The sequence below is a fragment of the Coregonus lavaretus genome (assembly GCF_964263955.1).
Source record: "Coregonus lavaretus genome assembly, chromosome: 4".
Lineage (NCBI taxonomy): Eukaryota > Metazoa > Chordata > Actinopteri > Salmoniformes > Salmonidae > Coregonus > Coregonus lavaretus.
In genome coordinates, this window is record NC_139991.1 from 55804401 (window position 1) to 55825534 (window position 21134).

At 45.1% G+C, this 21134-nt stretch overlaps 1 protein-coding gene across 1 annotated transcript in view; it reads right to left on the reverse strand.

Moving 5' to 3' along the window:
• The window catches only part of LOC311127477 (uncharacterized protein), a gene marked incomplete at its 5' end in the record, with an annotated part of 76094 nt that overhangs the window by 27068 nt on the left and 27892 nt on the right, over positions 1 to 21134 (reverse strand). Inside the window, 22 exons of the mRNA XM_084159310.1 lie at positions 1683 to 1736; positions 2262 to 2306; positions 2507 to 2560; positions 2794 to 2847; positions 2941 to 3048; positions 3184 to 3237; positions 7452 to 7505; positions 7807 to 7860; positions 8009 to 8053; positions 8182 to 8235; positions 8523 to 8567; positions 8703 to 8756; positions 8976 to 9020; positions 9335 to 9388; positions 9514 to 9567; positions 9772 to 9879; positions 11491 to 11544; positions 11823 to 11876; positions 12128 to 12166; positions 14230 to 14349; positions 14700 to 14744; positions 18079 to 18792. Of these exons, the coding sequence (XP_084015436.1) occupies positions 1683 to 1736; positions 2262 to 2306; positions 2507 to 2560; positions 2794 to 2847; positions 2941 to 3048; positions 3184 to 3237; positions 7452 to 7505; positions 7807 to 7860; positions 8009 to 8053; positions 8182 to 8235; positions 8523 to 8567; positions 8703 to 8756; positions 8976 to 9020; positions 9335 to 9388; positions 9514 to 9567; positions 9772 to 9879; positions 11491 to 11544; positions 11823 to 11876; positions 12128 to 12166; positions 14230 to 14349; positions 14700 to 14744; positions 18079 to 18792 (1962 nt within the window). The remainder of the gene's footprint in view (positions 1 to 1682; positions 1737 to 2261; positions 2307 to 2506; positions 2561 to 2793; positions 2848 to 2940; positions 3049 to 3183; positions 3238 to 7451; positions 7506 to 7806; positions 7861 to 8008; positions 8054 to 8181; positions 8236 to 8522; positions 8568 to 8702; positions 8757 to 8975; positions 9021 to 9334; positions 9389 to 9513; positions 9568 to 9771; positions 9880 to 11490; positions 11545 to 11822; positions 11877 to 12127; positions 12167 to 14229; positions 14350 to 14699; positions 14745 to 18078; positions 18793 to 21134) is intronic.

Genomic DNA, 21134 nt, shown 5'->3' on the forward strand with positions numbered 1-21134 from the left:
ATTTGAACAGTGAGAGACAAAATCCTGAAAAACGCATGTCAAAAATGTTATAAATTGATTTGCATTTGAATGAGGGAAATAAGTATTTGACCCCCTCTCAATCAGAAAGATTTCTGGCTCCCAGGTGTTGTTTATACAGTTAACAAACTGAGATTAGGAGCACTCCCTTTAAGAGTGTGCTCCTAATCTTAGTTTGTTAACTGTATAAAAGACACCTGTCCACAGAAGCAATCAATCAATCAGATTCCAACCTCTTCACCATGGCCAAGACCAAAGAGCTCCCAAAGGATGTCAGGGACAAGATTGTAGACCTACACAAGGCTGGAATTGTCTACAAGACCATCGCCAAGCAGCTTGGTGAGAAGGTGACAACAGTTGGTGCGATTATTCGCAAATGGAAGAAACACAAAAGAACTGTCAATCTCCCTCGGCCTGGGGCTCCATGCAAGATCTCACCTCGTGGAGTTGCAATGATCATGAGAACGGTGAGGAATCAGCCCAGAACTACACGGGAGGATCTTGTCAATGATCTGAAGGCAGCTGGGACCATATTCACTAAGAAAACAATTGGTAACACACTACGCCATGAAGGACTGAAATCCTGCAGCGCCTGCAAGGTCCCCCTGCTCAAGAAAGCACATATACAGGCCCGTCTGAAGTTTGCCAATGAACATCTGAATGATTCAGAGGAGAACTGGGTGAAAGTGTTGTGGTCAGATGAGACCAAAATCAAGCTCTTTGGCATCAACTCAACTCGCCGTGTTTGGAGGAGGAGGAATGCTGCCTATGACCACAAGAACACCATCCCCACCGTCAAACATGGAAGTGGAAACATTATGCTTTGGGGGTGTTTTTCTGCTAAGGGGACAGGACAACTTCACCGCATCAAAGGGACGATGGACAGGGCCATGTACTGTCAAATCTTGGGTGAGAACCTCCTTCCCTCAGCCAGGGAATTGAAAATGGGTTGTGGATGGGTATTCCAGCATGACAATGACCCAAAACACACAGCCAAGGCAACAAAATAGTGGCTCAAGAAGAAGCACATTAAGGTCCTGGAGTGGCCTAGCCAGTCTCCAGACCTTAATCCCATAGAAAATATGTGGAGGGAGCTGAAGGTTCGAGTTGCCAAACGTCAGCCTCGAAACCTTAATGACTTGGAGAAGATCTGCAAAGAGGAGTGGGACAAAATCCCTCCTGAGATGGTGTGCAAACCTGGTGGCCAACTACAAGAAACGTCTGAACTCTGTGATTGCCAACAAGGGTTTTGCCACCAAGTACTAAGTCATGTTTTGCAGAGGGGTCAAATACTTATTTCCCTCATTAAAATGCAAATCAATTTCTAACATTTTTGGCATGCGTTTTTCTGGATTTTTTTGTTGTTATTCTGTCTCTCACTGTTCAAATAAATCTACCATTAAAATTATAGACTGATCATGTCTTTGTCAGTGGGCAAACGTACAAAATCAGCAGGGGATCAAATACTTTTTTCCCTCACTGTACAATTATTACATGTTTTTGTTGACAAAAAAATACAATGAAATCCATTTTAATCAGACTTTGTAACACAATAAAATGTGAATAAATCCAATGGGTGTGAATACTTTTGCAAGGCACTGTATACAAGCTCAATGTCTTCAGGGGTGTGATCATGGTATTGAAATATGATATAGAATGGGAACCTGTGTACCAGGCTTTCCTTCTGGTCCCTCTGTCCCAGGTGGGCCTGGCAAACCCTGTTGGAGACAAGTACACACACACACACACACACACACACACACACACACACACACACACACACACACACACACACACACACACACACTCATAATAAGTGTACTGTGATTACGTAATATTCAGCAGCCTACAGTATTCACCAACGTAATTCACACTAGCTTTTAGTCAGCTCTATTAGATAAGCCCATACAGCCTTGGATATTCTTTATCACCAAGCAGAAGTGTTAGTATCTTGTGTTTTACCACTAAGCTGCACACACACACACACACACACACACACACACACACACACACACACACACACACACACACACACACACACACACACACACACACACACACACACACACACACACACATACACACACACACAGCACAGATCTGCTGTTCTGCCAATCACAGATGTTGCCCATTGAGGTGTATACTGTATATCTGATTTGTCAAGAATATTGATGTGTTTTGCAATGCAAATTGATCAAGTAGATTGCTCCACTAGTGTTTGTCTGTGCATGGTCTGTGCTTACCGGTGAACCAGGCTGGCCATCATGCCCTCTCTGTCCGATGCGACCCTGGGTAGAAGAAGGCAGTGCCAATCAGGATACCATTCAAATATGAAGAGCAGGACTAAAATCACGCTTTACTAAATACTAAGGTTGAAAAATTCATGTACATTTCCAAATCCCAGAAATTCTGGATAACATGGACATTTTGTGAAAGTCACCAGAATTTTCCAACCCTCATAAACACATTCAATAGGAGAGAGTCCTACCTTGGTCCCTCTGTGTCCAGGCTGGCCGTTTCGGCCATCTGGTCCCCTATTCCCCTTCAGAGAAACACAGAGATTTTTTATGAGACTACGGCTATTTCCCAAATGGCACCCCATAGGACTCAAAGTAGTGCACTATATAGTGTATAGGGTGCCATTTGGGACACGCTATTTTAGGACATGAAATCCACAGTTTTATCATCATTTTGACCAATCTTAACAGGCAGACTGAATTATATTCTAAATGTTTCATTCACTATAATGCATTCATTTTTTAAGTCTTCTCTGACCTTCAGCCCATCTCTGCCCAGTTTTCCCTGAGGGCCAGTTTCTCCATTCTCCCCCTTAAAGAGGAGACACAAAATCCATCAGTCTTCCAATGGTAAAGTAGCAGTCTATAACTGTAGATACAGTGATAAGGCAGAGAGTCGGCCTACCCCAATGCCTTTAGTGCCAGGTTGACCTTTGAGCCCTGTAAAGCCAGGGAAGCCACTAGGACCCCTCTCTCCCTGAGGCCCTTGGATGCCCGAAGCACCCTGAACACCCTGAGATAGAATGAGAGAGAGAGAGAGAGAGAGAGAGAGAGAGAGAGAGAGAGAGAGAGAAGACAAACGTGTAACTCATAATTCAGATGTCAAAAAGTATGAATGTGTACAGGTCTCCAGAGGCTGGGTTCTTACTCTCTCCCCCTTCAGTCCAGGGTCCCCCTTGTCCCCGTCTGGTCCTCTCTTGCCCTGTGGAGGTCAGAGGTCAGAGAGGAGTCAGAGGACTGCAGGTACAGTAAGTAGTTGAAAAGCATGCAACCTGATTCTTCAAAGTGTTTTGAATCAATCCAAGAACAATACAACAATGAATTATATAACAAATAATTTCAGTAAAATGCAGTAGCAGTACTAATACTTACAGTAATACCAGGGAAACCCATTGGACCTTGTGTTCCCAGTGGCCCCTTCAATCAAATAATGACAGAGAAGGGATTGAAGTGTTAGTTCCTTTTAGTTAGATTTTCTTGCTTTGAGTAGATAGACATGGAGGCCTATCACATCCTGGCCCCAGAAACATTTAACAAAATCTTCCCTTTCATGATGATCTCATTTGTCTAATCTATAGCCACACTTCAGCCATACTGACTGACAATGTAAACTGACTAGACTGAACACTGTCTAACCACGTTTTTAATGACACGCCATCTGATAACAGCATGATATATGAGACATACGTGTAGAGATAGTGACAGCCGGAGGAGCTGTAAAACTGAGCATCGCCTAGAGGATGTCTGTATAACAGCCAGAGCTAAACTCACATGCAAACCACCTGGGGATGGGTTTCTACAGTATGGCAAACCACCTGGGGATGGGTTTCTACAGTATGGCAAACCACCTGGGGATGGGTTTCTACAGTATGGCAAACCACCTGGGGATGGGTTTCTACAGTATGGCAAACCACCTGGGGATGGGTTTCTACAGTATGGCAAACCACCTGGGGATGGGTTTCTACAGTATGGCAATCTAGCAGTTTACAACTTCTCCAAATGGGTCATTTAATATCACACGAAGATACAGTGTGGTCATCATTCAGACCAGTGTTAATTTTGGAACTCTTTTTTTATTTATTTAGTCTAGTCTTAGTCATTTTGACAAAAAAATCTTTATGTTTTAGTCACATTTTTGTCATTTGGATAATGATTTAGTCTAGTTATTGTCAAAATGACGAAAAAAGTGGGGCATTTCTGTCAACTAAATGCCCTTTCATTTGAGTCACATCACATTTGTATTGCCTCATTAACCTATAGTAAACACAAATCCCTGACTTCCATGTGCACAAACATGCATAGCCTTGTCCTACCAACATAGTTTTCTGCATAACATCATATTCTCTTCCCAACAGCAGAAATACTATATGACAAACATATACACTGAGTGTACAAAGCATTAAGAACACCATGACACAGACTGACCAGGTGAATCAAGGTGAAAGCTATGATCCCTTATTGATGTCACTTGTTAAATTCACTATAATCAGTGTAGATGAAGGGGAAGAGACAGGTTAAATAATTATTTTTAAGCCTTGAGACAACTGAAACATGTGTGTCATTCAGAGGATGAATGGGCAAGACAAAAGATTGAAGTGTCTTTGAATGGGGTATGGTAGTAGGTGCCAGGCGCACCGGTTTGTGTCAAGAATTGCAACGCTGCTGGGTTTTTCACGCTCAACAGTTTCCCACCACCCAAAGGACCTCCAGTCAACTTGACACAACTGTGGGAAGCATTGGAGTCAACATGGGCCAGCATCCCTGTGGAACGCTTTCGACACCAAGTCGAGTCCATGCCCCGACGAATTGAGGCTGTTCTGGGGGGGGGGGTGGGGGGGGGGTTATTTACCCAGTCAGATATAGTGTAGTGGCAAGAGGAATTTAGTCAACAAATTGTTTGCTATCCCTTTTCCTTCTTTTCCTTTCTTTCTGTGCCACCAAATGTTTGCATATAGGCTACTGGTAATGTTGCCAGGGCCACGTTCAGCTGCAAAACGTTCTCGAACGTTGCAGATAGAAAAGCCATGAATAGAGTAGGCTGTCTTTGAATTTGTAGTCTCGCTCAACCCTCCCACTTTCCCCACTGCATTTACTCCTGGTTCTGTAGCCAATGTAGCCAAGTCTCCATCTTTTCCTCAGAGAAAATGGCTTGATTCTAACCCTAACCTTTCAAAAGATATGGCCCATAATACCGGCGCTATATACACTGCTCAAAATAATTAAGGGAACACTTAAACAACACAATGTAACTCCAAGTCAATCACACTTCTGTGAAATCAAACTGTCCACTTAGGAAGCAACACTGATTGACAATACATTTCACATGCTGTTGTGCAAATGGAATAGACAACAGGTGGAAATTATAGGCAATTAGCAAGACACCCCCAATAAAGAAGTGGTTCTGCAGGTGGTGACCACAGACCACTTCTCAGTTCCTATGCTTCCTGGCTGATGTTTTGGTCACTTTTGAATGCTGGCGGTGCTTTCACTCTAGTGGTAGCATGAGACGGAGTCTACAACCCACACAAGTGGCTCAGGTAGTGCAGCTCATCCAGGATAGCACATCAATGCGAGCTGTGGCAAGAAGGTTTGCTGTGTCTGTCAGCGTAGTGTCCAGAGCTTGGAGGCGCTACCAGGAGACAGGCCAGTACATCAGGAGACGTGGAGGAGGCCGTAGGAGGGCAACAACCCAGCAGCAGGACCGCTACCTCCGCCTTTGTGCAAGGAGGAGCAGGAGGAGCACTGCCAGAGCCCTGCAAAATGACCTCCAGCAGGCCACAAATTTGCATGTGTCTGCTCAAACGGTCAGAAACAGACTCCATGAGGGTGGTATGAGGGCCCGACGTCCACGGGTGGGGGTTGTGCTTACAGCCCAACACCGTGCAGGACGTTTGGCATTTGCCAGAGAACACCAAGATTGGCAAATTCGCCACTGGCGCCCTGTGCTCTTCACAGATGAAAGCATGTTCACACTGAGCACATGTGACAGACGTGACAGAGTCTGGAGACGCCGTGGAGAACGTTCTGCTGCCTGCAACATCCTCCAGCATGACCGGTTTGGCGGTGGGTCAGTCATGGTGTGGGGTGGCATTTCTTTGGGGGGGGCCGCACAGCCCTCCATGTGCTCGCCAGAGGTAGCCTGACTGCCATTAGGTACCGAGATGAGATCCTCAGACCCCTTGTCAGACCATATGCTGGTGCGGTTGGCCTTGGGTTCCTCCTAATGCAAGACAATGCTAGACCTCATGTGGCTGGAGTGTGTCAGCAGTTCCTGCAAGAGGAAGGCATTGATGCTATGGACTGGCCCGCCCGTTCCCCAGACCTGAATCCAATTGAGCACATCTGGGACATCATGTCTCGCTCCATCCACCAACGTCACGTTGCACCACAGACTGTCCAGGAGTTGGCGGATGCTTTAGTCCAGGTCTGGGAGGAGATCCCTCAGGAGACCATCCGCCACCTCATCAGGAGCATGCCCAGGCGTTGTAGGGAGGTCATACAGGCACGTGGAGGCCACACACACTACTGAGCCTCATTTTGACTTGTTTTAAGGACATTACATCAAAGTTGGATCAGCCTGTAGTGTGGTTTTCCACTTTAATTTTGAGGGTGACTCCAAATCCAGACCTCCATGGGTTGATAAATTTGATTTCCATTGATAATTTTTGTGTGATTTTGTTGTCAGCACATTCAACTATGTAAAGAAAAAAGTATTTAATAAGATAATTTCATTCATTCAGATCTAGGATGTGTTGTTTAAGTGTTCCCTTTGTTTTTTTGAGCAGTGTATTTTTCTTTCTGTTGTGCATTGGCGGGCTGCATTTTCATAAAGCATATCGTGGGCCGTTCTTAAACTAGGCAACTTGCGGACTGGACTGTTAACCATTTGTTTAGGCTACACCTTATTCAGTCACGTTACCTCATTAGCTAGCTATAGCTAACAACCTGGGACGTGGTCAGTAGGACACAAAGTTTTGGAACGTATACGTTATTCCTTATTCAACATCACAGAGAGGCATGTTTGTTCTACATAGCAAATTTCTATAGCTAACAACTGTCTTATCCCATCAGAACACAAAATACAACTTGTTTTACTATGTTGTTAAACAATGTACAGTATGTACACAAACACTCTATAGACTCAAAACATGGTTAAAACTATAATTTTGATATAATGGATGGTCAGTACTTGCATCCACATCTCTGTCTATAAATTTGAAAGTGGTTACATTTCTCCAGGCCCTTGCCTCAGCTATTTACCAAAACACTGGCGCGGTAACCACTTTGTTATTGTTTCAATTAAGGATTCTAGCTTTAAGTGGCACATGGGGGTACTGTGACGTTGCTATGTGTGTGTATCTCTGGAAGGAAGGGTGCGATTTAGGTGGCCAGTCCACTGGGTACTATGCTACTCACCATGGGCCCCTCGAACCCTGGCTCACCCCGGATACCCATTATCCCCATAGGCCCCTGAGGAAGACAGAGAAAGGAAGGAAAAGAGGGGGTTGGAAAGAGACATTTATAGTAGTTTGTTTACGAGAGCAGAAGGAACTTTATGAGAGAAGAGAGGAGAGACTTACAGGATCACCTTTCGGACCAGGGGCACCACTCATCCCAGGCTGTCCCTGTGAAAATATGAAAACAGTACAGATTACCTTTAACCCCAGATATTATATGTTATTATGGTGAGAAATCCCTCTGATACATTAGTCAATCATCTGGTCCCAAGTCTCTGTTAGGTAAAATTACTGTGCAGCTGAGTGAGACTGACCTGGATTCCCCTGAGTCCTGGAGGCCCACTCTCGCCATCTAAACCCTGGGGTCCCTGGTGAAATATACAGAAATCAGGTCATTTTAAAACATGTGTATAGTATGTGTGTAATATTTCCCTTAAAGTCTTACGAGCATAGAGTTCTGTTAAATGTGACCCAACTTTAGGCAAGAAAACACAACAAGCAAATGTCTCCTCTTACCTGGGGGCCTCTGGGGCCAATGACTCCAACAGGGCCGAACTCTCCCTAGAAGGTAAATGCAGGCTACATTTGGTGAAGGCTGACATACTCAGAAAGAGCTACCAGTAAAGTAGGTGTTAAGTAAAAAAAATTATGGAAAGACCCTCATCTCCTGGGTCAAAATGTCACCTCACCTGTGAGCCTTTAGCTCCCTGAGCGCCGACAGGGCCTGTGAAACCAGTGGCTCCCTACGCAAAACAAAAATATACACACTGAGTGATATGATATGGGATGAGTGACATAGCATTAGGAATTGGGTGCTACCTAGAAGGTGCTACCTAGAACCTAAAATGGTTATTTGGCTGTCCCCACAGGAGAACCCTTTGAAGAACCCTTTTTGGTTCCAGGTAGAACCCTTTTGGTTCCAGACATAACCCTTTTGGGTTCCATGTAAAACCCTTTCCACAGAGAGTTCTCCTATGGGGACAGCCAAAGAAGTGTAGGGAAAGTACAGACTTGTTTGCTGTCTACTCACCACTGACCCAGGAGGCCCTGGAGGCCCATCAAACCCAGCCTCCCCCTGGAGAGTCACAAACACATGGACACAAGTCAATGACACATTCAATTACTGATGAATAACACCCTAAAGTATTCAGAAATGTTGGAATCTGTAAATCTGTAACAAGGTGTAGTATTGTTACTATGGGTCACTCACGTCAGGTCCGGGGTTTCCCTCGGGACCTGTGGCCCCTCTGACTCCCTGAGGCCCCTGAAGAAAAGACAGACATAGGGTTAAACGTTTTATAAAGTATGTCAAAAAACGCAGCTTGAAAGAAAAGAGACAGTGACTGTGTGTCAAATGGCACCCTATTCCCTATTTAGTGCACTACTTTTGACCAGGACCCATAGGGTTCTGGTAAAAAATAGTGCACTATAAAGGGAATACAGGTGCTATTTGGAACACATACAGTGAGACAAACACACTTACTGGTGGACCAACATAACCGGGACGGCCTGGTAAACCAATAGAGCCCTACAGGACACACAAAGAGCACATTTTAAGCTCTCAATAGAGAGGGCTATCCACACAAAAGTCATCAGTAAAATGCATACATGAGCATTACAGGGATATAAGTAAAGACAATCAAAAAACATTTGATGTAAACTGACATGAACTGTACAAGCCAGAGCATTCAGCTCTCATAGTACTTACTCTTTCCACTAAGGGGCAGCATATTCCAACTAATAATCTTGACCAGTGAAGACTGGGGACTAAGGATAACTTTAATTCAGTGTGGTACTGTAGTAATTACGGAACAATAGCCAACAATCATACTTGAGTCTTACCTTCAAGCCCGGTTCTCCTATATGTCCTCTTGGACCCTTGGCTCCAATAAGGCCCTATAAGGCATTATAAAAGATGTGTTAAAGCATTATACATATGTACTTCATAGAAAGTGTAAAGGACTTATGCTCTTCATTGGTACTCTTCATTAGACCAGTGTTTCGCTGTCCAACCACCTTACCTCGTCCCCTTCTTCTCCTTTGGAACCGCTTTCTCCCCTATACCCGAAGTGTCCCTAAGCAAAATGAGACAGCAATCATTTATATAATCAGAGATATAACACACTATTCCCAATATGGTGCACTTCTTAGGGAATACTTACTAGTCAAAAGTAGTGCACTAAATATAGAGAATGGCTAGAATGGTTGTTTCTGAGAACAGATGGGTTCATAATCAGAGGGTTATCATGTAATCACTAAGTGGTGCCCTTTGACCTCACCTGTCGCCCAGGGTCACCCGGCATCCCAGGCTGACCGTCCTGCCCATTCTCTCCATATTTCCCATGGAGCCCTGCTCTGCCCGCCACGCCCTTTGGGCCCGGCTCACCCTGCAATATAACAGACACCATCACCCAATCAGAGGCTGTGTGGATCTGTGACAGAGATACCATCACCCAATCAGAGGCTGTGGATCCGTGACAGAGACACCATCACCTAATCAGAGGCTGTGGATCCATGACAGAGACACCATCACCCAATCAGAGGCTGTGGATCCATGACAGAGACACCATCACCTAATCAGAGGCTGTGGATCCATGACAGAGACACCATCACCCAATCAGAGGCTGTGGATCCATGACAGAGACACCATCACCCAATCAGAGGCTGTGGATCCATGACAGAGACACCATCACCTGATCTGAGGCTGTGTAAACCTGTGACACAGTGAGGACACACCCTAACACACCTGGGCTACATCCCAAATGGCACCCTATTCCTATAGAGGGCTCTGGTCAAAAGTGGTGCAGTATATAGGAATAGGGTGCTATTTAAGGCACCATGGCACCATTCCTGCCCAGCAGGGTGGCACTGAGAGCTTATCAAGAGGATGAGAAGTGGAGACACTATTAGTATATCTTTAAATTAGACTTTAGACCTCCTTGTCATCAATAACCTGCACTGCAGACAGGTGGAGAACATGTACAAATCAGATAGCTTAAACACCTGTTAGCTCTTGGCAGTGTGGATATTGTTTGTGTGTGTGTGCGTGCGCGCGTGTGTGTGGACAGTGATTCATATTGTACATGCAGAAGCGTGCCTGACTGATAAAAGAGTTCTCAGGTGCACATATACATATTGTACACACACTGTATACACACACACACACTGCATACACACACACGCACGCACACACACACATACACACACATACACACAATACAGCCATTCTCCACGCCACGTGTGTGCCACACAGCCCAGACACCATAGATTTCGTATTGGGGAAGGAGAGGAAGTGTTTACAACTGTACCCAAAACCTCAGCAGTCTCTGATGTGGGCCGTCTTGTTAGGCCCGTAGCGTCAGTCCTCAGTTCAGCTGAGGTCTCTGACTGGCTAAGACACAACATAGCAAAGCCTCTCTCTGTTTTTGTCTGTGTTTTTCTGTTACCACAAAGGCACAGCTTAGAAATCAGGCTCCAAGCCTTGTGCTAATGTGTTTGTGTGGTTGTGAGGGACGTGGGAAGAGCCTTATATGCTAATACCTTTAGCTTTACAAAGTGCTAAAAGCTAAACAGATTATCCCACGCTTTCTTTAAGTACATGTTTGGTACAGTCAAATCCTCATAGCAGTATGACATCTATTAATTCAGCTGAAAAACAACTTGAGCAGTTTTTGATTTGACCAATTTCCCAGGGACAACAATGGGGTCATTGGGAGTTATTGTATAACAGTAATGTGCCTAAACCCAGATTGGATGTCATCAGTACTCAAAAATATGTTATTTTGATTTGATAACAGAAAGGCCAGCACACTCTATGATCCTAATTATTACCTTTAATGACAACGTTTCCATCCGGAGGATTTTCATCAGGTCATCTTGGACTGAAATATAGTGTGCAGGCCTTTCTGTTCTTTTTATGTATACTTTATTAGCCCAGCCCCTTTGCTTTTAAGGATGTGCGTATGACCACAAACATTTATTCTGTCATCAGTCCTTACCATTTCTCCAATTATTCCCGGAGGCCCTTGTTGGCCAGGATCACCTGTTGGCCCCTGGGTGGGATAAGAATGAGAGAAAGAAAGAGAGGGGGGGGGGAGCAAGACAGACAGACAGAGACAGACAGACAGGGACAGACAAATGTATAACTCACAATACAGAGGTTAAAACAGTATGAATCAACACTTTTGCTGAGTGTTGATTCATTGATCAGGCGTTCATCTCAACTGCACCATGACATTTAAACCAGTATTCATGGTATACTACCCAGATGATGAGACTCTCTACCAAACCTAAAGTAGGACCAAATATGCAGGGAAGGGGTTTCACTCACCTGTGGGCCCGTCTTCCCCATCTCCCCAGCTGGTCCTGGGGGTCCCTGCTCCCTCTGCAGGCACACAGAGAAGAAAACGGTGTCAGGAAGAACCAAAACACACCCTGCTGTATTTTATAACCCATATACTCTATAAGACCCTTAATGTGTCCCAAATGGCACCCTATTCCCGTTATAGTGCACATTTTTTTTACCAAGAACCATAGGACTCTGGTCAAAAGTAGTGCACTATATAGGGAATAGGGTGCCATTTGGGATGCATTCCCAGTCTAGTCCTAGTCATGGGAGAGGTGTCCATTACTTACAGGCCAGCCAGCGTAGAGCAACTGGTAGAAAGAGGTTTGCTGGAAGAAACATGGAGACATGGCAAATTATTTAAAGTTTCACGAGTCAGGAATCAAAACAATAAGAAAATGTAATGTATATAGATTCCATCAATGTGTTAACCATAATTCATAGCGTTGCTATCTTAAAGGGACATTTCACTCATAAATAAAAGTTTGTCAAGTGTTTTCAGGCCTGGTTTTCTTGGTTTTATGCGGTGCCTTATCCTCTCAAGAAAAGGCACAGGGGCTAAAATCAAAGCTATTTTTATCATCATCCTCACTTGAAATAGATAGCAGTATCTGATCTATCTGTCTGGCCACATGGCTCAGTTCAAAGCCCAGAGTAACAAATTGCCTTTTATTCTTACACAGCATCTTTATTCAATAATGTCCATGCAGTTTTCTGTCACGCTGATAGTCATGCTGTACTATACAGCCTGCAGCTGTGGTCAGTCTCAGACTCAGGCAGGGGGATAAAACTGATGAGAGATAGATGGAGCACCGGCTCACACACACCAACAGTGTGGGGTCAAAGAATGTACAGCTAGCCTGGGAAAACCTCTCGGCAATACCTGGGAATTTGGGGAAAGTTACCAGAATTATGCAACCCTGCACAGGCAGTCTACAGGGTCATAGCCTAATACTGTATGTCCTTGTGGAGTTACGGTAAGGCGTCCGCATGATACGCATCCGAAACAGTTTGTGTATATATTTGTATGATATATATTTTAACTTCAGAAATACTGCACCAAACATATTAGTTAGATATAAAGGTTTGCGACTAAGACCTCCTCAGCAAAAACGTCAAAATGTATTACAGATTTCTTGAGTTTTATCTTTTAAAAAAAGCGACAAACAGTACTACTGCCGTTTTTTTCTAGTTTTTCAAGCGACGGTCTTATAAGGGAGTATGCAAGGCACAGACGTTCACTTCACCTAGCCGAGTTCTGCTAGGACCAAACTGAACCTAGTATGCAGACGCCTTTAGGTGAGAGTTGGGGCAAGGTTGGGTTATGGCTGGGGGTGGGATTTGGGGTTGGAGTTGAGGTGTGACAGGTTTGAGTTGGGTTTGGAGTGAGGCTGATTATAAGTGAGGTGGGCTGAGGTTTTTATATTTAATAGGGATCCCCATTAGCTGTTGCCAAGGCAGCAGCTACTCTTCCTGGGGTCCAAACACATTAAGGCACTTACATCACACAAAACCCCCAAAATAAAACAGTACATTGTATAACATTATTACACCACTACATACAGTATGTAAAATACAACATTTATAATACCACCATACAACAATATTACAATGTATGTGTGTGTGAGTGCCTGTGTGTGTGTCTCTTCACAGTTCGCATTGTTCCATAAGGTGCAATTTTATCTGTTTTTTTAAATCTAATTTTACTGCTTGCATGAGTTATTTGATATGGAATAGTTCCATGTAGTCATGGCTCTGTGTAGTACTGTGCACCTCCCATAGTCTGTTCTGGACTTTGGGACTGTGAAGAGACCCCTTGTGGCATGTCTTGTGGGGTATGCATGGGTATCTGAGCTGTGTGCTAGTCGTTTGAACATACAGCTTGTGCATTCAACACGTCAATACCTCTCACAAAGACAAGTAGTGATGCAGTCAATCTCTCCTCTACTTTGAGCCAGGAGAGATTGACATACATGTCAATGATGTTAGCTCTCTGTGTACATTTAAGGGCCAGTCGTGCTCCTCTGTTCTGGGCCAACTGCAATTTGCCTATGTCTTTTTTTGTGGCACTTGGCGACATGACTGGGGAATAGACCGGGTGAGACAAAACTAGGGCCTGTACGACCTGTTTTGTTGATTGTGATGTCAAGAAAGCAGAGCAGCACTTTATCACGGACAGACCTCTCCCCATCTAGCTACCGTTGCATCAATATGTTTTGACCATTACAGTTTACAATCCAGGGTTACACCAAGCAGTTTAGTCTCCTCAACTTGCTCAATTTCCACATTATTAATTACAAGATTTGGTTGAGGTTTAGGGTTTAGTGAATGGTTTGTCCCAAATGCAATGCTTTTAGTAGGATTTGGGATGGAATGGGGGTTGTCAACTCACCCGAAAAGCAGCCCACTCCTCAATAGTGTTCTTCCACAGGTAGAAAGACGGCAGACCAGCTGGGCCGGGGGGGCCTGGATCCCCCTGTCGCCCTACACATCCCTCAGGCCCCAGCTGGCCCTGTGAGAAACATCATAGGTATTAGTTACCATATCTACACCTAGAATGAGTAAGCTGAAGTCATACAGTCAGTCATATTGGACTGTGAGGGATAGCACATTTACAGGAGGACTTGGAGTCAAAGAGAGGCTGAAAAGCTAGGGGTTTATTGCTGTAAACACATTACTTATTATGTAAACTTCAGTCGTAAAAAAAATAGCTGCTCATGCTCTGATCCTAACGCAGTTCCATAATTTACTAAGACAAAGTTAAGGTGCATTTGTATGTGAGGTCAAGCAGACTAACCCATAGGCCATTATGTCATACATTTATGCCACCTCAAGCCATTCCAAAACATCAGCTCCTCTTACCCTGTCACCTTTAAACCCACGTAAGCCACTGTGACCGGGAAAACCCTGGAGAAAGTAAAAGACAAAAGAAACAGAGAGAGAGAGAGAGAGAGAGAGAGAGAGAGAGAGAGAGAGAGAGAGAGAGAGAGAGAGAGAGAGAGAGAGAGCAAGAGAGAGAGAGAGAGAGAGAGAGAGAGAGAGAGAGAGAGAGAGAGAGAGAGAGAGAGAGCAAGAGAGAGAGAGAGAGAGAGAGAGAGAACAGAACATGAGATATTAATTCAAGTTAATTCATAGATGTAGTGGAGTTCAGAGGGACAGACTTCTTAACTTCTCATATAGCTCCTGTATCATACAATCACATGTGAAGTAACCAATGCCCTAGTAAGCTCAAGCACAACAACAAACAACAACACATTGATTAACAGATTAATCCTAAAATCCAAATGAGTGTTGACAAAGAGCCCATGAGGCATCATATGCATCTACAGCTTAGTAGCGTACTGTTATAAACATTAACTACTAAATGGGTTACAACATCTGCCCTGTCCACTATTAACAGACTGAGACAGGCAGTCAGAAGAGAGCAGCTGACCCCAGTAAAGCTTTCCTTTACCAGGGTTTCCACCTATGAAAGTCAAAAGACTTCCTCCCCACAGTTTAGATGCCCATTAAGCCAGTTAAAAGACAAGCTTTCAGAAGCCTAAAGAACACGGTGATATGGCCATGCGTCTAACCTTGGCACTGCTGCCCTGTGGAATCTATGGAAGCTGCAAAGCAAACTAACAAACTGGCTTCCTCTTAGTGGGGAGAAATTCCAATACAGTAACATCAACCATCACCAATCAACCACAAGGAATATGGTACAATGCATTCAACACAAAAGAAAACTGAGGTTGATGGTTCTAAATCAAATCAAATCAAATTGTATTGGTCACATACACATATTTAGCAGATGTTATTGCGGGTGTAGCGAAATGCTTGTGTTCCTAGCTCCAACAGTGCAGTAGTCTCTAACAATTCACAACAATACGCACAAATCTAAAAGTAAAAGAATGGAATTAAGAAATATATAAATATTAGGACGAGCAATGTCGGAGTGGCATTGACTACAATACAGTAGAATAGAATACAGTATATACATATGAAATGAGTAAATCAGTATTTAAACATTATTAAAGTGACTAGTGTTCCATTATTAAAGTGACCAGTGATTCCATGTCTATGTATATAGGCAAGCCGGTTCTGGTCTTTTTAGTAAACTATCATACACTGAGTGTACAAAATCATCCCTCTCTCTCTCCCTCCCTCTCTCTCTCTCCCTCTCTACCGCACCTGCTGTCTCGATCTCTGAATGCTCGGGTATGAAAAGCCAACTGACATTTACTCCTGAGATGCTGACCTGTTGCACCCTCTACAACCACTGTGATTATTATTTGACCCTGCTGGTCATCTATGAACGTTTGAACATCTTTAAGAACGATCTGGCCTTAATGGCCATGTACTCTTATAATCTCCACCCAGCACAGCCAGAAGAGGGCTGGCCACCCCTCAGAGCCTGGTTCCTCTCTAGGTTTCTTCCTAGGTTCCTGCCTTTCTAGGGAGTTTTTCCTAGCCACAGTGCTTCTACATCTGCATTGAATGCTGTTCGGGGTTTTAGAATGGGTTTCTGTATAAGCACTTCGTGACATCTGCTGATGTAAAAAGGGCTTTATAAATACATTTGATTGATTGATTAAGAACACTGCTGCACCCCTTTCTGTCCTCAGAACAGCCTCAATTGTTCAGGGCATGGACTCAAGGTGTCGAAAGCGTTCCACAGGGATGCTGGCCCTTGTTGACTCCAATGCATTCCACAGCTGTGTCAAGTTGGCTGGATGTCCTTTGGGTGGTGGACCATTCTTGATACACACGGGAAACTGTTGAGCATGAAAACCAGGCAGCGTTGTGGTTCTTGACACACTCAAACTGGTGCGCCTGGCACCTACTACCATACCCCGTTCAAAAAAAGACACAAACATTTTTGTCTTGCCCATTCACCCTCTGAATGGCACACATACACAATCCATGTTTCAATTGTCTCAAGACTTTAAAATCCTTATTTAAGCTGTCTCCTCCCCTTCTTCTACACTGATTGAAGCAGATTTAACAAGTGACATCAATTAGGGATAATAGCTTTCACCTGGATTCACCTGGTCAGTCTATTAATTTTTTTTTTACATTTTAGTCATTTAGCAGACGCTCTTATCCAGAGCAACTTACAGTTAGTGAGTGCATTATTTTTTTTCATACTGGTCCCCCGTGGGAAACGAACCCACAACGCTGGCGTTGCAAACGCCATGCTCTACCAACTGAGCTACACGGGACTACGTGTCATGGAAAGAGCAGGTGTTCCTAATGTTTAGTACACTCAGTGTATATGTCACATCATGTCAGCATGAGTTGGTAAAGCTCCGTTATCACGGAAGATTTACATGCAACAAGGACACAGAAATTCCTCAAATACGTCCATGTCCTTTCTAGTGGTGTCAGCGGCTATAGCCAGACCAGCCTCACCTAACAGTCACAAACACACACACACCTTCCACAGGCCTGACATACAGTGCTATCGCCAGGACATCTAGACCATAAGACCATAGCCTTGCTTTACATGAGAGGGGGCTTAATTACTGCAGCCTTCTCCACTACAGAGCCTTTTACTCCTGGCCAGCAGGACATCTTCCTTCATGTTCTCTACAGCCGGGATAAATCACAGTAATGGTGCCGAGTGATCCCAGGCTTTTACAGCAGCCAGAGAGCCAGGCTGAGGCTCCAGGACCAGGGCCAAACTGTGGGCCAGATGTTGCTCCATCTGGGTCTCATCTGGGTCTGGTTCTGGCGGCCCTAAGGGCTTCACGCCCCCTCCACCAATCAAAGAGGCTCGTTGATATGATTGCCGCGACTAATGCAGTGATGAAGGCGTTGACACTTGTGGTGCCATTTGGAGCTGTGGAGTAGCTAATGTGAGGATAAGAACATGAAAGACATCAGGGTCGATCAAGGCTGTTGATTATATTCAGACTGATGCAGAACCTAATGGCCAAACACAGAATAGATTTTCTCATTCGTAATGCTCCACACATTCTTTTATGAACTTTGTTACTTGTATTGAAAAGCGCTATACAAATAAAGTTCTTCTTCTTCTTATTATTATTATTATTATTATTATTATTATTATGTTAGGTTTGTTCTCTTGTTTACATAACAGCAAGACAACCATCTCTACTCTAGCATCAATGCTACTAATGAACTGTCCAAAGCAGTAAGCATCACCCTCCATAAACATGACCATTAAACGTTACACAACATGACACATGAGCACTGGCACAGCGAAAGATTTGAGGAAGATGAAGAAGACACTTACATCCTTTCCTGGGGCCCCCATTCTGCCTGGGGGCCCTCTCTGGAGCCTATACATCTGGCCATCAGAGCCCAGAACCAGGTCCCCTTCCCTGTGTACGATGGTCACTGTGCCTGGGCGTTCTGGTCCTCGTTCCACAGTATTAGCCCGGTCAGGGTTTGGGTCAGGCTGGGTGGGGATGTGTGTGGTTGGTCTCCGCTCCTCAGTCACAGCCTCCAAAGGTGGGGCAGGGGGCTCTGAGGTGGGGGCGAGTGCAGTCCGAGAAGGGGTCTGAGGCCCCTCCACCTCCTCTCTCAGCAGGTTAGAGTCTGGGTGCTCCGGGTCCAGGGGGGTCTCTATCTGAGTCTTAACGACGCGGGGAAACTCCACAGAGGGCTTCTTCGGGAAAGAGCCAGCGTCCAAATCAATAATGATGTCCTCCGAGGGTTTTGCGGGAAACAGGCCGACGCCCCTCCCTCCAGAGTCTTTTGTCTTCTTGTCCGTGGTGATGTTCTCCTCCAGGAGTTTGGAGGAGGGCTCTGGCTTGCCCTCGTGGCTGTCTTTGGGGCCCTGCCTGCTGGGTTTCCACTGAGGGTTGAGATATCCCCCCTGGAGGTTTGGATCAGCCAGGTCTGTGTCCTCGTCCACCACAAAGACGTCCCCTCGTCCCACCGAGCCTTTCTGGCGGGGACCCCATGTCCCATCCCCACGCCGACTCCCACTCTGCCCAAACACATCCTATGGAGACACAACACAAACACAATGAATGTATTGTGGTGCTGAATATCAGTAAATGAGATCATAGGTTAGATGACATATTTCTCAGAGTTTATTTCTTGTTGTTGTTGTGGTGAGCTGTGGAAAGAATTACTTGGAAAAAAAACTATTTAAGAATACAATACACATTATTGACCTATCTATCAATCTGTATTGGTCTTGTTTCTTACCAACAGGGAACTAAGCCAACTGTAAAACAATCCCAAAGCTAGAGTTGACAGCACACTGAACTGCAGTACTACCTGTAGACTAATGTAGTGCCCCATTGACTCCCCTATATGTCTACACCCTCCTCACTCAACCACCACAGTAAAAAAACATCACCTCTTTAGAACTGTAGAGCATGGCGTTTGCAACGCCAGGGTTGTGGGTTCGATTCCCACGGTGGGCCAGTATGAAAAATAAAAAAATAACTGTAAGTCGCTCTGGATAAGAGTGTCTGCTAAATAAATAAAAAATAAAAATAAATAAAATAAAAACTGTGTACCATCTAACTACCTGTAACTGCCCTCAGAGGTAAAAGTTAAAACTCCTCCAATAAAACACGTCCACAACAACCTGAAGTTACATTCCCCTCCCTCCCAGGGCACATCGCTAGCCCAGGAGAGGGTGTTGGGCCTAGGGGAAAGTGGAGCAGAGAGGGGCCTGCTTGGGTTGTAAATTATGTTGTACATTCTGTTTGATGACCCTGACGGGCCGCCACAGCGGGGAGCAGTAAAGTTAAGCTGGCCTGGGAGGCATGTGGGGAGCAGCAGCCTGCCTGCCCTGCTGGATGTGTGTGTGCGTGTGCGTGTGCGTGTGTGTGTGTGTGTGTGTGTGTGTGTGTGTGTGTGTGTGTGTGTGTGTGTGTATGTATGTATGTGTGTGTGCGTGTGTGGACTGGGGGAGGTGGGGAGAGGGTGAGGCAGATAGGGTATTAGGTGTGAAGGTACTGTAGGGTTGTTGTTAAGAGTTGTTTTGTGTCTTGGAGGATTTCTCTGAACCTGGTTGGTCCCATACTTTCAGTGTACAGTAACCTACATTCTACTCATACTACACAATCCAAGGGAGGCTGTGGGGGGCCAGCAAGTGAGGGGCTGAGGTGGGCTGGTACGGGGTGCTCCCCTACTGGAAACAAAGGTCCTTTCTCCCTCTGCCCGGCCCGCGTGGACTTCTCTCCGATAAGCCGACACTGGATCTGCCCCTGGCAGCTGCCGCCTGCCGGCCCTCCAGCTTATCTACTGTACAGTCTGCCTGATATCCCTCTGACCTACGCCCTGGTAGACTGCGCTTACTTGGGGTACCATTACAGTACACACACACACACACACACGCACGCGCACACACACACACACACACACACACACACACACACACACACACACACACACACACACACACACACACACACACACACACACACACACACACACACACACACACACACACACACACACACACACACACACACACACACACACACACACACACACACACACACACACACACACACACACACAGCCAAGTCAGACAGGAGCCAGGGGCACTGAGCTGCTGTAGTAATACTCTGTACCCCACTAGGGGGCAGACAGCACAATGATGCTTTCCATTATGATCCAGCAAGGTCTTGGCAATCTCTAAGTGATGTTTTTCAGTACCTCCTTATGATGGATCTATTAAACCCCATTCCAAAAACCTTCATAGGTAATTCAATACATCTCCTTTACATGTTCAGTGCCAAGACAAGATGCCCTATGTGCTCCCTTCACCCAGGGGCCTCTGCAGCAACAGGCTCAAGCAGGCACTGTATGTGTCATCAACAGTAGCGCTTTCAACCAGCGTGCTGAGAAACAATGAGGAAATGTGAACTCAGCACAAACAGAGGAATAGGTGTAGGGTGGAGAGGGCCAGATGTACAGGTGAGTGACAGTTATATAGCATGTTTGTATGGCTGTAGGCTCAGAGCATGGCACTAACAGCCATAACACAAACAGTTTACATAGGACCCATCACTTTGAGAGGATGTTGACAACATAGAATGAATGCGTCTGAGGTCTGGGCTGCATGTCACAATACAACAAATGACTCTTCCTGTTAGTTTGATATGCTTTTTGTTGACCCAGCTGTGCCCACTTGGCACTTCTCCATCACCGGCAGCGAGTGGCACCTTAATTGGGGAGGACGGGCTCATAGTAATGGCTGGAACGGAATATTTGGAACGGTATCGAACAAATCAAACATGTTTTCCATGTGGTTGATGCCATTCCATTCGCTCCATTCCAGCCATTATTATGAGCTGTCCTCCCCTCAGCAGCCTCCTGTGT